This window comes from Thamnophis sirtalis, unplaced genomic scaffold (assembly GCF_051295495.1).
Source record: "Thamnophis sirtalis isolate CommonGarterSnake01/CBP01778 unplaced genomic scaffold, rThaSir2_p1.2 scaffold_26, whole genome shotgun sequence".
NCBI classification, from domain to species: domain Eukaryota; kingdom Metazoa; phylum Chordata; class Lepidosauria; order Squamata; family Natricidae; genus Thamnophis; species Thamnophis sirtalis.
This window is the reverse complement of record NW_028261406.1, coordinates 412,287-426,710: the sequence shown is the minus strand read 5'-3', so window position 1 is coordinate 426,710 and position 14,424 is coordinate 412,287. Positions and strand designations below refer to the sequence as shown.

Genomic DNA, 14,424 nt, shown 5'->3' with positions numbered 1-14,424 from the left:
CAGTCGTTAAGTTAGTCATATTGTTTGTTTTATTAGTTTTTATTAGTTTTACTATTAGTTATATGGTTATTAAGTGAATCTTGGCTCGTCAGGAGGTCAAAAAAAGGGGGATCACGTGACCACGGGGATGCTGCCACGGCCGTGTGGAAAACCCGGGATCAAAACTGGACGCTTGGCAACTGATTCATATTTATGACCGTTGCAGTGTCCTGGTGTGGGTGGATCAAGTGTTCCCCCCTTTATGACCTCCTCACAATCAAAGCTAACTGACTTAATACTTGAGTTATTAACTTTACAACTGCAGTGATTCAATTAGGAACTTTGGCGAGAAAGGCCGCCAGATGGGGAAAGGACAAACTATTTCACAACTGCCTCACTTGCCGACTGAAATCTTGAGCTCAGGGGTGGTTGTAGGTCAAGGACCAGCCGAATTGACCACTTCTAAAGCAGTGTTTCTCAACCTTGGCAACTTGAAGATGTCTGGACTTTCAAGTCCCAGAATTCCCCAGCCAGCATTCGCTGGCTGGGGAATTCTGGGACTTGGAAGTCCGGACATCTTCAAGTTGCCAAGGTTGAGAAACACTGTTGTAAAGCGTTCTCTCTCCTGCGGTAACCTCCGAATTTATCCTTACACTCTTCCAACTAAAAAGGAAGCCAAAAACTCTTGAACTGAAAAAGCAGGGCCAGCCAAAGATTAAAAGGTTCCCCCCCCCCCCCAATTCCTTCTTGCATTCCTTGAAGTCATCTGAGCACATGTAGATAATTTGGGAAGAGGCTTTTATCTCTCCCTCTCTGTTCCTCCAGACTAAAGATTAAAGTCAGCAGGCCAATCTCAGTTCTGCTTTCAACATTCCTGAGAGTCCCTCCTGTTCCGACCTTCTGCTATGGATGAGGAGGTATTTCTCCTCCTGAAACTTCTTCGTGTGCACGCAAGAGAGAGTTTTTGAAAAAAGGAACCGGCCCTCCACGTTTCCTATAAAACCAAACAGGATTATTTTACTTTCCAGCCCATAAATGGCCTTTATTACCGTTGGGTATTTATGGAAGAATCAAGATTCCAAAATTACAGGTAGTAGTCCTTGTGACCACAGCTGGGCCCAAAATTCCTGTTGCTAAGCGAGACAGTTGTTAAGTGAGCATTGCCTCACTGTACGACCCTTCTTGCTACAATTGCTAAGTGAATATTTGCACTTCTTAAGGGAATCTGGCTTACCTGTTGAGGGAGGGAGGGAGGGAGGGAGGGAGGGAGGGAAGTAAGTAAGTAAGTAAGTCCAGGGACACTGGGGTAACATGACTCCAGCACATTGCTACTGTCTTAAATATGAATCAGATGCCAAGTGTCTGAATTTTCATCACCTGACCACAGAGATGCTGCAACGGTCGTAAGTGTGAAAATTAGTCATGAGTCAAGGACTATCTGTATTTTACAAATGCCCAATTTTCAATGGCATCTACATTCAGAATTCTGTTTGGAAATCTGCTGCAACGGTATGAACCTCTTTGCATTAAACATGTCCATGGGTCAGTCCTCAACAGACAGGCAGGGAAGTTGGCTAAGAAGAAGAATAAAAGTCTCGGCCAGAAAGAGGAATCTTCCAAAGAGTGGCCCATAAAGGAATTGTGCATTTGCACAGATTTTTTTTTTCTTTGTCTGTGAAAAGGAAGCTTACTTCCTAAAAGTTGCACTGCAATTAGGAAACTGAATAATGCACAGCCTGCAAAAAGCTGAGTGTGCCATTTGCAAGACTGCAGTACTTCACTTCACTTTGCAAGTGGGAAAATAAATGTTATTTAAGGAAATGTATTAATAGATGAGGAATTTATTCCTTAAATAGATATCACGTTCCAATTCTCCATAAGACCCTCGCTGCTTCTTCTTCGGATTTCTAGATCTGGGGAAAACATTTTTGCTTTTTAAAGGAGAAAGGCAATCTCGCCCCTCCGCCCCCCCCCCCACCACTCCACCCAATGCCAAAAATCAAAACCAAAGATATTTCACAATTCAAGATTTTGCAATTCAAAATTTAGGAATTTTTTTTTAAACAGAGTTATGAAGAATATTCTTGGAGGAAAAAAAAATCATAAATAACCTTGGATTGTGATTAATAAAGACAACTCAAAGTTCTTTAACACAATATTTATATATGTATATCCATCCTGGAAGCTATATTCAAATAAATGTTCATAAAATCACAACCCCTGTGTGTAAAATAAACATTTCTATTCCAGAGCAAATAACATCACATTCTTTACAAACATTTGATAAATATTTCAGACGTAAAAGAAAGATGCTTTAAAACAGATTTAAGAAATTTAACCTATTTACTGACAGCTTTTTCAGGGAGAAATTATTTTCTCCTCAAATGTAAAAACACCGTCGCTTTAAACATCCACCAATATTGTAATCCACATTTTCTTTTCCTCCCTCACATTTGCTGAATGGTACAAAAAAAACCCCTGTATAATTATGAATTTCAGAACTGAAAGCTCTGTGAAAATTTTTAAGACTTAAAAGATATGTTTCTTTCATACCTAAAAGATAGTCTTTTTTTTTAAAAAAAAAAGATGGCGTAGCATCCAGGAGCCATAATACATAAGTGTATTTTAATTGGCACCTTACCAAAAAAAGAGAAAATAAATCACCCCTTATTTTCCTTCATAACGAGAGATCCTGTCTAAAACATAAAAGTGATCCCTTCCCTACGCTTGAATACAAAAGTAGAATTCCCAGTTATAGGTAATCCTCAACCTATGACTATAACCCAGCCCAAAATTTCAATTGCTAAGGAAGGCAACTGGTAACTGAGCTTTGCCGCATTTCTTTCACCTTTCTTGCCACCGTTGTTAAGCGAATCCCTGCAGTTGTTCAGTTCCTAACGTGGCTGTTAAGTGAATCTTGTTTACCCTTTGACTTTGCAACTCAGAAGGTTGCAAAAGGGGATGACGTGACCTTAGGGCATGACAACCAGTGGTGGGTTGCAGGTGGTACGCCCCAGTATGGGCATACCGGAGCCTGCCTGGCGCACCGGATACTGTTCCGGTATGGTGCTCCGGAGGGCCCACCAGCCTGCCCGAGCTCCTTACCGGTCTTTTAAGTCTTCGGAGCTTCCGCGCATGCATACAGCACATACAGCGCCTGCGCTCCGCCCCTGGAGTGTTGAGGAGGCTCGTGGAGGTGCTAAGATGCATTCGAGTGCCGCGGACGTCCATATGGACGCCGCCGGGTCCATTCCGGTTGGAACGGGATCCGAAACCCACCACTGATGGCAACCGTCATAAATACCAGCCCTTTGGTAAGCGGCTGAATTCTCATCACATGACTAGGGGGAAATGCAATTTTTTTCCAGTGCCGTTGTAACTTTGCAGTCACTAAACAAATGGTTGTAAGTTGAGGACCACCTTCGTAGCTGGGGAAACACAGCTACGCAAAAGATCGTGCACAAGTTCAATTCTAAGCTTTTTTAAAAACAAATCTTCAATGTATATTGTGTATGACAATTCCAACACAGGAAGAGACGTACAGAGGGGGAATAATCTCTTTGTGAAAACTGTTACTGCATGTTGTACAACTCTGTAATAGCCACAGAAGAAATCACAATGGATGTAGTCTCTGACTTACAACAGTTCACTTAGTGACCGAAGTTACAACGGTATGAAAAAAAAAGCAACCGTTTTTTTCACACTGCTTTACAACAGTTTGTTTTAGTGACTTTTCAAAGTTACAACTGCACTGGAAAAGTGATTGATGGCCATTTTCCACACTGCAGCATCCCTAAGATCATGTGATCAGGATTCCAATGCTGGGAAACCGACTCGTATTTATGACGTTTGGCAGTGTCCCATGGCCATGTCAAGTCAATCCGTATTCGCTTAACAACCGTGAGACTGACTTAAACAATTGCAGTGATTCACTTAACAACGGTTGCAAAAAAAAGGTTGTAAAATGGGGCAAAACTAAACTTATTGTCTCGCTCGGCCACAAAAACCTGGGGCTCAATTGTGGTCGTAAATCAAGGATAACCTGTAGGCCTGCAGCTTGCTTTTTACCGCAGATGAATTAATGTGTATTTCTCTCTAGGAGGGGACAGTGTAGAATGTAGGATTTTTTAAATTTCTTTTTTGCAAGGAGCTCCTCCAATTTTCAGAATATTTTTTTAAAACCATGGTTAACTATTCAACCTTTCCCTGGTAAACACAATCGGATCACTTGTGTGCTTTGCAAACGTTGTCTTCCCAGGGCTGCAAGCAGCCCCCTGTATGCCCATGCCCTTGGAGGTTACTCAATTAGTACGCACAATATAAAGCTATGCGAGGCGCAGAGAAGAACATTCCATTTTAGTCCTGGTGGTCTGTGACTTTTTCACCAAGTTGATCCTCTAACACAGGAAGTGGCTTTTGGTGATCCGGAGCCAAGATAAGCAAATCCTTTTCATTAGCTTTTAAATGGCCTCATGTTTACACGCTGCTGCTTGGTATCCTACATGGCACCGGGGAAGGGGGGTGGGGGGAGACGACTTATTTTGTGCCCTTATTCTGGCATGTTTAGATTCAGGAGAGTTAAACATGGCAGCGCTGAGTAATAAGTCATAGACAAGCCTGCGGATGCTCATTATTATTATTATTATTATTATTTTCCTTGCAGAAAGCAGCAGATAAGGAACAGTGGGAAAACATGGAGGAGGGGAGAGACAGACAGACAGATATGGCCTAAGGCAGTGATGGGACAGAGGGCCCAAAGTGCACACATCTGAACCCCCCAAATGCAATGCGTGTGTGGCCCTCTGCATGCGCGCCCCACCTGCACATGTACAGCAGAGATCCGAAGACCAGCAGGAGATGTGCGTGCATGCGAGGCAGAACTGGGGCGACGGCTTGGGTGCCCACAGGGAGGGCCCTGTGTGCCACCTGACACAAGTGCCATAGGTTCGCCATTATGGGCCTCAGGGTTAAGACACTAAGCTAGAAAGCAGGTATCCATGAGTTCAAGTCCCGCTTTAGGGAGGAAAGCCAGTGGGGTGACTTTGGACCAGTTATTCGGTCTCTGAGCCCAACTTACTTCACAGGGTTGTTGTTGTGGGGAAAGGATAGAGGGGGAAGGAATTACGAGGAACGTTTGCTTGAGTTATTTGTAGAAATAATAAAGATTGGGATATTTAAAAAAAATCTGTATATTTGGTGGCGCTAAACACTTTTGGAGATACTTCTGAGTGGGTTTAAGAAGCAGAAACTGCAAGGTGGTCCTCGACTTATGACCACAACTGAAGCCAAAATTTCTGACGCTAAGTGAGTTTTGCCCCATTTTACAACTTTTCTTGCCATATTTATTAAGGCAGTCGTTAAATTACGGTTATAACATGGTTGCTAAGTGAATCTGGTTTCCCCGTTGACTTTGCTTGTCAAAAGGTCGCAGAAGGGGTTCACGTAACCCCGGGACACTCATAAACTTGCGACCGTCATAAATAAGAGCAGGTTGCCAAGCGTTCAGATTTTGGACACAGGCCCATTGGGGATGGCTGCAATGGCCATGCGTGCGAAAAAACAATCATAAGCCACTTTTTCAGTGCCATTACAACTTTTGAACGGTCACTAAATGTACTGTTGTAAGTCGAGGACTAGCTGTACTACCTGCCCTCACCATTCACTTCTTCCCCAATTAGAAAACAATGACAGCTTTAAGAATTAATTATAAAGATCGTTATAATAATAATAATAAAAAAAAACAATGGTGAGCTTTAGGAATAATTAACCAGCTTTAAAAAGAAGCTAATTTCACACATTAAAAAGAAGCTGATTTCACATAGTTCTCTGCCACTCTTCTGTACACACACACACACACACACACAAACGGCAAAAATTGCAGCTTTCGCTGCCTGATAACAGAATACATATCCATTTCTCAAGATATCCCTCCCTCTACATTTGCCTTGTCTTCCAATCTGACCCAAAGCACCTGCTGTGACCCACTGAGGACCTTAAAAAACACTTTTATCAATTGTAAAAACGTTTTCTTTATTCGGTCTCATCCTTCCTCTCTTTCTCCATTCCTATAAAACCAGACAGAGAAATGGATTAGCCCAGTCTTTCTCAATCTTGGCAAAGCTGACTGGGGAATTCTGGGAATTGAAGTCCACACATCTTAAAAGCTGCCAAGGTTGAGAAACATTGGGTTGGTCCACACAATTCCTAACTGCATATATACCACTATTGGAATAGCCGCCTCGGGTCAGACTGGAAGAGTTTCCTTTTCAACAAGAGAGTGGGCTGTGAACTTTGAACTTCCAAGTTCAAAGCTAATTCTGGGGTGCCGATCCAAAAATGGATTTTTTTTGCAGTTTTCCAGACATCCCTTCTTGTGTTTATATCTGGTGTCTTGTTCTCTATGGTAAATATAACCATGCAACCATACTATGTGTCACAAGGATTCTGCAAATCCCTATGAAGTAAATACAAGTGGGACTTGCTTTCACGCCAAGACGGAATTATTCACCACAATCCCTCATCAAGACACAAACTCTAAATTCAGAACAGCATCTAACAGCATCCGTCAAATGAAGCAGACGATTACTGAGTTGTAAATTAGAAAAGTCGAGAAACCCACAGAAAAACCATCCTTAGCCTCCATTGTATGTAATATGAAAGAGGATGAGATGGCAAGGTTTTCATTTGAGAGGGGCACATGAAAACTATCCGGAAACGCCCATCCGCGCAAGTAGCCCAGATTCATGCAACACCCAAGTCATGTCCTAAGATGTCACCAACATCTTTTTTTCCCAAGGGATGATGGTTTAGGGATGCTTCCCAAGGGCAGAAGCTGCTCCCCCAAGCCATTCTGCAACCCTGGCTCAGAAGACCCCATCTCCCCTATGTATAAACAAAGAGAGTTTGGTCCAATGGTTAAGGCACGAGAAAGCAGGAGAGTCTGAGTTTCAGTCTTGCGTTAGCCATCAAAGCCAGCTAGGTGACTTTGGGCCAATCACCAGGAGACAGTGAATTCTAGTTCCACTTTAGGCACAAATGCCAGGTGAGTGACTTTGGGCCAATGACCAGGAGACGGTGAGTTCTAGTCCTGACTTAGGCATGAAAGCCAACTGGGTGACTTTGGGCCAATGACCAGGAGACGGTGAGTTCTAGTCCTGACTTAGGCATGAAAGCCAACTGGGTGACTTTGGGCCAATGACCAGGAGACGGTGAGTTCTAGTTCCACTTTAGGCATAAATGCCAGGTGAGTGACTTTGGGCCAATGACCAGGAGACAGTGAGTTCTAGTCTCACCTTGAGCATGAGAGTTGGTTGGTGACTTTGGGCAAAGTCCCTCCCTCTCAGTCCAACCCACCGCACAGGGCTCTTGTTGTCGGAAAATAGGAGAAGGAAGGTTTGTTGAATAAGACCACCACCATGAGCCCTTTGTAAAAATAATAAAGGTGGCATAATAATCTAATAAATAAACAAGCAAATAAAATCCCTCTAAGCCAAGCAGTGGAAAGGAATTCTTCTCTGCCCTGAATCCAATTTCAGTGAAAGCCAAGTTGGAGCAGCAGTGAAGATGCCGCAGGAGAAACGGTGGGGTGTCTGTGTGGGTGTTCTGAGTTCTAGTCCCATTTTAGGCATGAAAGCCAGCTGGATGACTTTGGGCTAGTCAGCCCAATCCACCTCACAGGGTTGCTGTTGTGGGGAAAGTAGGAGGAGAAAGGAGTGTTCAATACGCTCAAAGGCTTGAGTTATTTGTAAAAACCATCAAGGTGGGAGATTAGATAGCTAAATAGAGATAGATAGATAGATAGATAGATAGATAGATAGATAGATAGATAGATATAGATAGATAGATATAGTTAGTTACATACATACATAGAGACAGACAGACAAGACAATGATAGATGACAAATTGATATAGAACATAGACAATACCTATAAACACATACATTCATTTATTTATCAGCACAAATACAACGCAAATGTAAGAAAGGCAACAGTAAAAAAAAAATTGGGTTTCTGTCTGGATGGTCTCTCGAGATGAGCCGATAGACAGAGAATGGAAGCAGTAGACTTCCTCCCATATTTGGGCATACCAGGGGTTGTGACACTAAATACATACATACATGTGTATATATCCGCCCTTGATTGTTTTTACAAATAACTCAAAGCTTTGAACATATTGAAAGCTCCTTTCTCCTCTTACTTTCCCCATAACACACAACACATATAAGGCATATATGTATATATGCCTTGTGTGGGTGTGTGTATACATATACACACATACATATAAAGCATACATACATACAAGGCAACACACACACAAACACATATAAGGCATGTATGTAAATATATGTATATATGCCTTAGGTGTGTGTGTATACACACATACATACAGTATAAGGCATACACACATACAAGGCAACACACACTAAAACACATATAAGGTATGTATGTAAATATATGCATATATGCCTTATGTGTGTGTATATACATATACACACATACATACAGTATAAGGCATACACACATACAAGGCAACACACACACACACAAACACATATAGGCATGTATGTAAATATATGTATATATGCCTTTTGTGTGTATACATATACACATACATACAGTATAAGGCATACACATACAAGGCAATACACACACAAACACATATAAGGTATGTATGTAAATATATGTATATATGCCTTTTGTGTGTGTGTGTATATATACACACACACAATGCATACATATAAGGCATACACACACACAAGGCATATACACAAACATAAGGCATACAACCACAAACACACATAAGGCATATATATGTGTATCTACATGTATACACAAACACATCTAAGGCACTAAGGCGCACACACACAGGACTCTCCACCCAAGCGCGGAAACCCCCGCAAGCCGCCTTCAGGGGAAGGGGAGCAACCGGGGGAGAGGGGGGGGCACAGGATTCCCCCCCCCATTCCCCACGTGGCTCCGGCTGAGCCCCCGTCCCGTCTCGGCCCACCCGCCCGTCCCCCTCTCACCAGGCGGGCGGCCTCGGCCCACGTGCGCTCCTTCTTCCTCCGCTGCTTCATCTCCTTCATCTTCTTCCTCCTCTGGGCGGGTGGCGGGCGGGCGGGAGAGCGGGCTGACCGGGCGGACGCGCGCACGTGAAGCGAGTGTGTGTGTGTGTGTGTGTGTGAAAGGGGGGGGGTGTTTCCCGAGCGGGCGGCGGGAGCGCGCCTGGCGCGAGGAGGCGACCGTTACTCGGGCGGGGCTGCGGGAGAGCGCGCGGGTGTGTGTGGGGGGGGAGGGCAGGAGGGCGTGGGGCGCACGCGCACCCCCCGGGGGCGCCTTTTGAGGTGAGGGGGAAAAAGAAGGAAGAAAAAAAAAAAAGGACGGCGGCTGAGGAGGCGACGGGCGCGCGCGTCAAGGAATGCAGCGGCGGCGGCGGCGGAGGCCCGACATAACAACCGGAGAGGGAGGGAGGTCAAAGGTCTCTCCCGCAAAGGCGGGCGGGAAAAGGCGGGGGGGGCGAAAAAAGGAGGGGCGTTTAAAAAAAAATATAAAAATTAAAAAAAAAAAGCCCGAGAATGAAGAACGGGAGGAGGAGGGGCGGATGGCGTTCGCTCGCCTGAGGAAAGAGAGAGAGAGAGTGGGGGAGAGAGAGAGAGAGAAAGGGAGCCTGGGTGACGGAGGCGCGCTAGGCCCGAACGGTGGCCGCGGAGGGTCAGCCCGCCCCGATCTGCGAGGAGAGCGAGCGCGCGCGCTGCGTTGCGTTCGGGCGAGGAAGGCAAGACAGAGGAAGGAGGGGGAGGGAGCGTTTCAAGGCGAGCCCAGCCGCGCGCGCGCGCGCGAGGGGCCCGACGGGAATTGTAGTCCCGGAAACGAAACCGGGGGAAAAAAAAGGTGAAGGGCGAGGTTGCGCCGCTCCCGGAAGACGGGTCTCTGGGAGAGGCCACGCCCACTTGCCGCGGGGCATGACGGGTGGCGCGGCGGGTCCAGGCCCCCTCCTGGCTGGTTGTAGGCCGCGGGGAAGCCCGAATGGGGGAACTGGACGCGGGAGGGAGGGAGAGCTCATAGCGGGGGTGGTGGCCGAGGTGCGGGGACCGGCTTGGAGGCCCCTGGGCCTGCAGGTGGCTGTGGACGATGGGAACCAGGCAGGGGGCTGCTTTGCAGACGGGGCGCGGCTGGAAGAAGAGTGTAGAGCAGTGTTTCTCAACCTTGGCAACTTGAAGATGTCCGGACTTCAACTCCCAGAATTCCCCAGCCAGCGAATGCTGGCTGGGGAATTCTGGGAGTTGAAGTCCGGACATCTTCAAGTGGCCAAGGTTGAGAAACACTGGTGTAGAGAAGGGCAATCAAGATAATGAGGGGACTGGAGGCTAAAACAGGTGAAGAACGGCTGCAGGAACTGGGCCTGGCTAGTTTAATGGAAAGAAGGACCTGGGGTATCTTCCAATATTTGAGGAGCTGCCCCAAAGAAGAGGGAGGGGGATGAACCTATTTTCCAAAGCACCTGAGGGCAGGACAAGAAGCAACGGATGGAAACTAATCAAGGAGAGAAGCAATTTAGGACTAAGGAGAAACTTCCTAGCAGTAAGAACAATTGACCAGTGGAACTCCTTGCCTCCAGAGGTCATGGGTGCTTCAACACTAGAGGTTTTTAAGGAAAGACTAGACACTTATTTGAAATGGTATCGGGTCTCCTGCTTGAGGGGGGGGGGGGCGCTGGTCTGGAAGACCTACAAGGTCCCTTCTAGCTCTATTTTATTCTAATTTAGGGGACTGGAGGCTAAAACATATGAGGAACTGTTGCAGGAACTGGGCAGGTCTAGGTTGATGAAAAGAAGGACCAGGTGAGACATGATGGCAGTCTTCCAATATCCCAGGGGTTGCCACAAAGAAGAGGGAGTCAAACTATTCTCCAAGGCACCTGAGGGTAGAACAAGAAGCAATGGGTGGAAACTAATCAAGGAGAGAAGCAACCTAGAACTAAGAACAATTGACCAGTGGAACTCCTTGCCTCCAGAGGTCAGGGGTGCATCAACACTAGAGGTTTTTAAGAAGGGACTAGACACTTATTTGAAATGGTATCGGGTCTCCTGCTTAAGCAGGGGGACTGGCCTGGAAGACCTACAAGGTCCCTTCTAGCTCTATTTTATTCTAATTTAGGGGACTGAAGGCTCAAGCATATGAAGAACAGTTGCAGGAACTGTGTAGGTCTAGTTAAATGAAAAGAAGGACCAGGTGAGACATGATGGGAGTCTTCCAATATCTCAGGGGCTGCCACAAAGAAGAGGGAGTCAAGCTATTCTCCAAGGCGCCTGAGGGCAGAACAAGAAGCAATGGGTGGAAACTAATCAAGGAGAGAAGCAACCTAAAACTAAGGAGAAATGTCCTGATCATGAGGACAATGAGACAGTTGGCTTTCAGAAGTTGTGGGTGCTCCATCACTGGAGGTTGTTAAGGAAGTGATTGGACAACCAGTTATCTGAAATGGTATTTCCAGAGGTCTTCAACCGTGGCAACTTTAAGACTTGTGGACATCAACTCCCAGAATTCTTCAGGTGGCTGGGGAATTGTGGGAGTTGAAGTCCACAAGTCTTAAAAGTGGCCAAGGTTGCAGACTCCTGGTATACAGGATCTCCTCCTTGAGCAGAGGGCTGGACTAGAAGACCTCCAAGGTCCCTTCCAACTCTTCTGTTATTCTGTAAGGGTCTCCTGCTTGAGCAGAGGGCTGGACTAGAAGACCTCCAAGGTCCCTTCCAAACTCTTTTCTATTCTAGTCTATTCTTTTATTCTATTCTTTATTCTAAAAACCTTATTGCATCGTGCGATTATAAATTATAAAGCCGGCATATATGTATGGTGTGAAATAAAACATTGCAGAACTCAGAGGAAATGTGTAATTTTACATACAATAAATCCAGATGGGTTTTTTTAAATTATTATTATATTTTCGCAGGAGCACATTTACATTCCTAGACGAGAGAGAGGCTATTACAGAGATACAAGCTTGAAATCCATGGACAAGGGTTCTTTTATGTACAGATAAAACAGTAGGCGGTTAGGTACAATCCCAGAAAGGAGACATTGCTTGCAGAAAACAGGAGCACTTCCCATATCCCGTCCTTTGGATAATATTCTTGTGCGAGTCCCGCTGGAACCAAAGGGAGGATTATTCACTCCAATGGGACTAAGGAGTGGATTTTCCATAGGCCTTAATAGAGCCTCTATTGCAGGTGTCTCCAACCTTAGCAGCTTTTAAGACTTGCGGACTTCGACTCCCAGAATTCCCCAGCCGGCATCGCGATGCCGGCTGGGGAATTCTGGGAGTCGAAGTCCGCAAGTCTTAAAAGCTGCTAAGGTTGGAGACACCTGCCTCTATTGGCTTAGCATGGTCCCAACGTTTTAATATTCATAGCATGGCATGGGATATGAAGAAAGAATTCAACATACTTAGGGTTACCAAGTCAAAGGGCTGCCTTAAATAACAAGGCGGTAGCTGACGCCGCGGCTTATTAAAATATCTCCAAAAGGAGGGTGCCAGCTTCAGAAAACACTCGTAACATTAAAGACAGTACGTGAAAAGTTAAGATGGAGAAAAGTTGTCGGGAAAAGCAGGGGGACTCCAATCGTTCAAATTGTCTCAAAAAGTCAGAAATGCAGCCATTAAGGGGGGGGGGGGCGGTTAAATGCACCCCGCTTCTGTTTCCGCTGAATTCTTGCCAAGCAAGATCGGTGGGGGGGCTGTGATTGGCTCTCGAGTCTCTCGCCCTGCCTGTTCACAGAGTAAAAAACAACAGAGCGGCACGTGGCTTCATCATTGCATACTTTTTTAAAATTATTATCATCTTTGGATTCATCGCTGAACCTCCGCCAGCCGGTCAAATTAATTTGTAATTTAAATTAAATGACAAAGGGAACGAGCCCCACAAAACAGGGAAACGGGACTCGGCAGAGCATCTGTTTCGTACAGTTCTTAAAGACCAAGAAGCTGGTCAAATAAATACCCCCCCCCACTCTAACTCGTGGCCGATCAGAGCTTCTCACCGTTCCAGAAATGTAAACTTGGCAAATTCAACAGCGGGTGGTTTGCGGAGCAATGCTGGGCCTCTTGAGGCACCATGCCAGCAGAATGCCTCTCGGGGTGTCCTGATACTGGGGGGGGGGGGATTATTACACCTCCCCCCCCTCCGAAGAGGAGTGACTCGAGAACGTGTCACAAGGACCCAAAGAAGACCCTTTACGCTTAAGAGTTTGCCTTGAGATCAGACCCCACGCAGACGAACAACGCTTATGCAGCTGAAAAACATGGACGGGGGGAAAAAACATTCGGAGAAGGAGCGGATGAGAATATATTCACAGTTATGACCGTCAACGTAAAAAAAAAAGAGACAACTGAACTTCCAATGTGCAACTGTGTTAAATATACAAACCGAACTATAAAACAATACAAAGGGGGGGACGGTGGGGGGACAGCCTTCAGCCGTTGGACCCCCCCCCCTTACCCCTTTCAGCAGCATTCCCACACCCGCTGCTCGGTATCTTCTTCTGAACTAGGGAATTAGGAGCGAAAGAGGACGGGAGTTGGAAGAAGGTATGCAGAAGCCTTGCCCACGGAGCCCTTCTCAAACGTGGCTCCAATTAAATGTGAGGAGGGGGATATGGAGAGGAGGGCAGAAGAAGCCCCCCTCCGCCCTCCCCAGGTTTAATTTCTCCCGAGGGAGGGAGGGAAACGGGGACACAAGAAGGTCAGCTAAGCTACAGTGGAAGACAAGCATCGTTTGCCAAACCCTCCCAGGTTGTAGAGATTGAGATGGCGCAGAGAGGAGAGGAAGGTGGCCACAGCTGAGGTGTGGGTGACTTGTTAGACCAGGTAGCCTCTGCTGGTCTTCATGGCTGAGGTCTCCAGCGAACCGTCTAACCGTTTTTTAAAAAATCCCTCCTTGCAAACAAGGAAAGGATTGGTCAGCTTCCTACCTTCTATTGCCAAAAGGGGGGGGAAAAAAGGAGAAAGTAGGTTTTGAAACCTTTCCCCTTGCCATTTGTACCGAAAGCTCTCCGTGGGAGAGGGGGGATGCCTTTCAATCTCGCCTCTTTTCCAATTTGGAGGCATTTTCGATCCAACCCTCACCCATCCAGTCCTTTTGATGGAAAAGGGGAGTGGGGAAAATAGTCATCACGGCTAGTGGAAGGTGTGGTGGTGGGGGGAAATCCTCTGGTCACTTCTCAACCTTGTTCTCGGGGCGTCATCGAGGTTGACCGCAGTGAGATTTGCCTTCGGCTCCAAGGACGAAAGAGCCGGGGGTGGGGGGAGAGAGAGAGAAAGACCATAAAAGGAAGAGAGAAGGCCATAGGGAGGGAGAGGGCAAGGGGATATTCCCCCACCCACCCACCCACCCATGCTCCCCTCGGGCTTCTAACACACACTAATGTAACTCATGCATTTCTGATTTCC

At 46.2% G+C, this 14,424-nt stretch overlaps 1 protein-coding gene and 1 long non-coding RNA gene across 2 annotated transcripts in view; both read right to left on the bottom strand.

The window, feature by feature from the left end:
* The window catches only part of ASXL1 (ASXL transcriptional regulator 1), a 43,719-nt gene extending 33,985 nt beyond the window's left edge, over positions 1–9,734 (bottom strand). The window contains 1 exon segment of the mRNA XM_087703148.1: positions 9,005–9,734. Coding sequence (XP_087559274.1) covers positions 9,005–9,064 — 60 coding nt within the window. The 5' untranslated portion in view covers positions 9,065–9,734.
* Positions 9,735–11,866: 2,132 nt separating this feature from the next.
* LOC148042221 (uncharacterized) lies at positions 11,867–12,928 on the bottom strand. The gene is made up of 2 exons (XR_015695254.1): positions 12,372–12,928; positions 11,867–12,216 (listed from the first exon to the last, which is right to left on the bottom strand). It is a non-coding gene; the product is annotated as an uncharacterized LOC148042221 (long non-coding RNA).
* Positions 12,929–14,424: the final 1,496 nt, after the last annotated feature.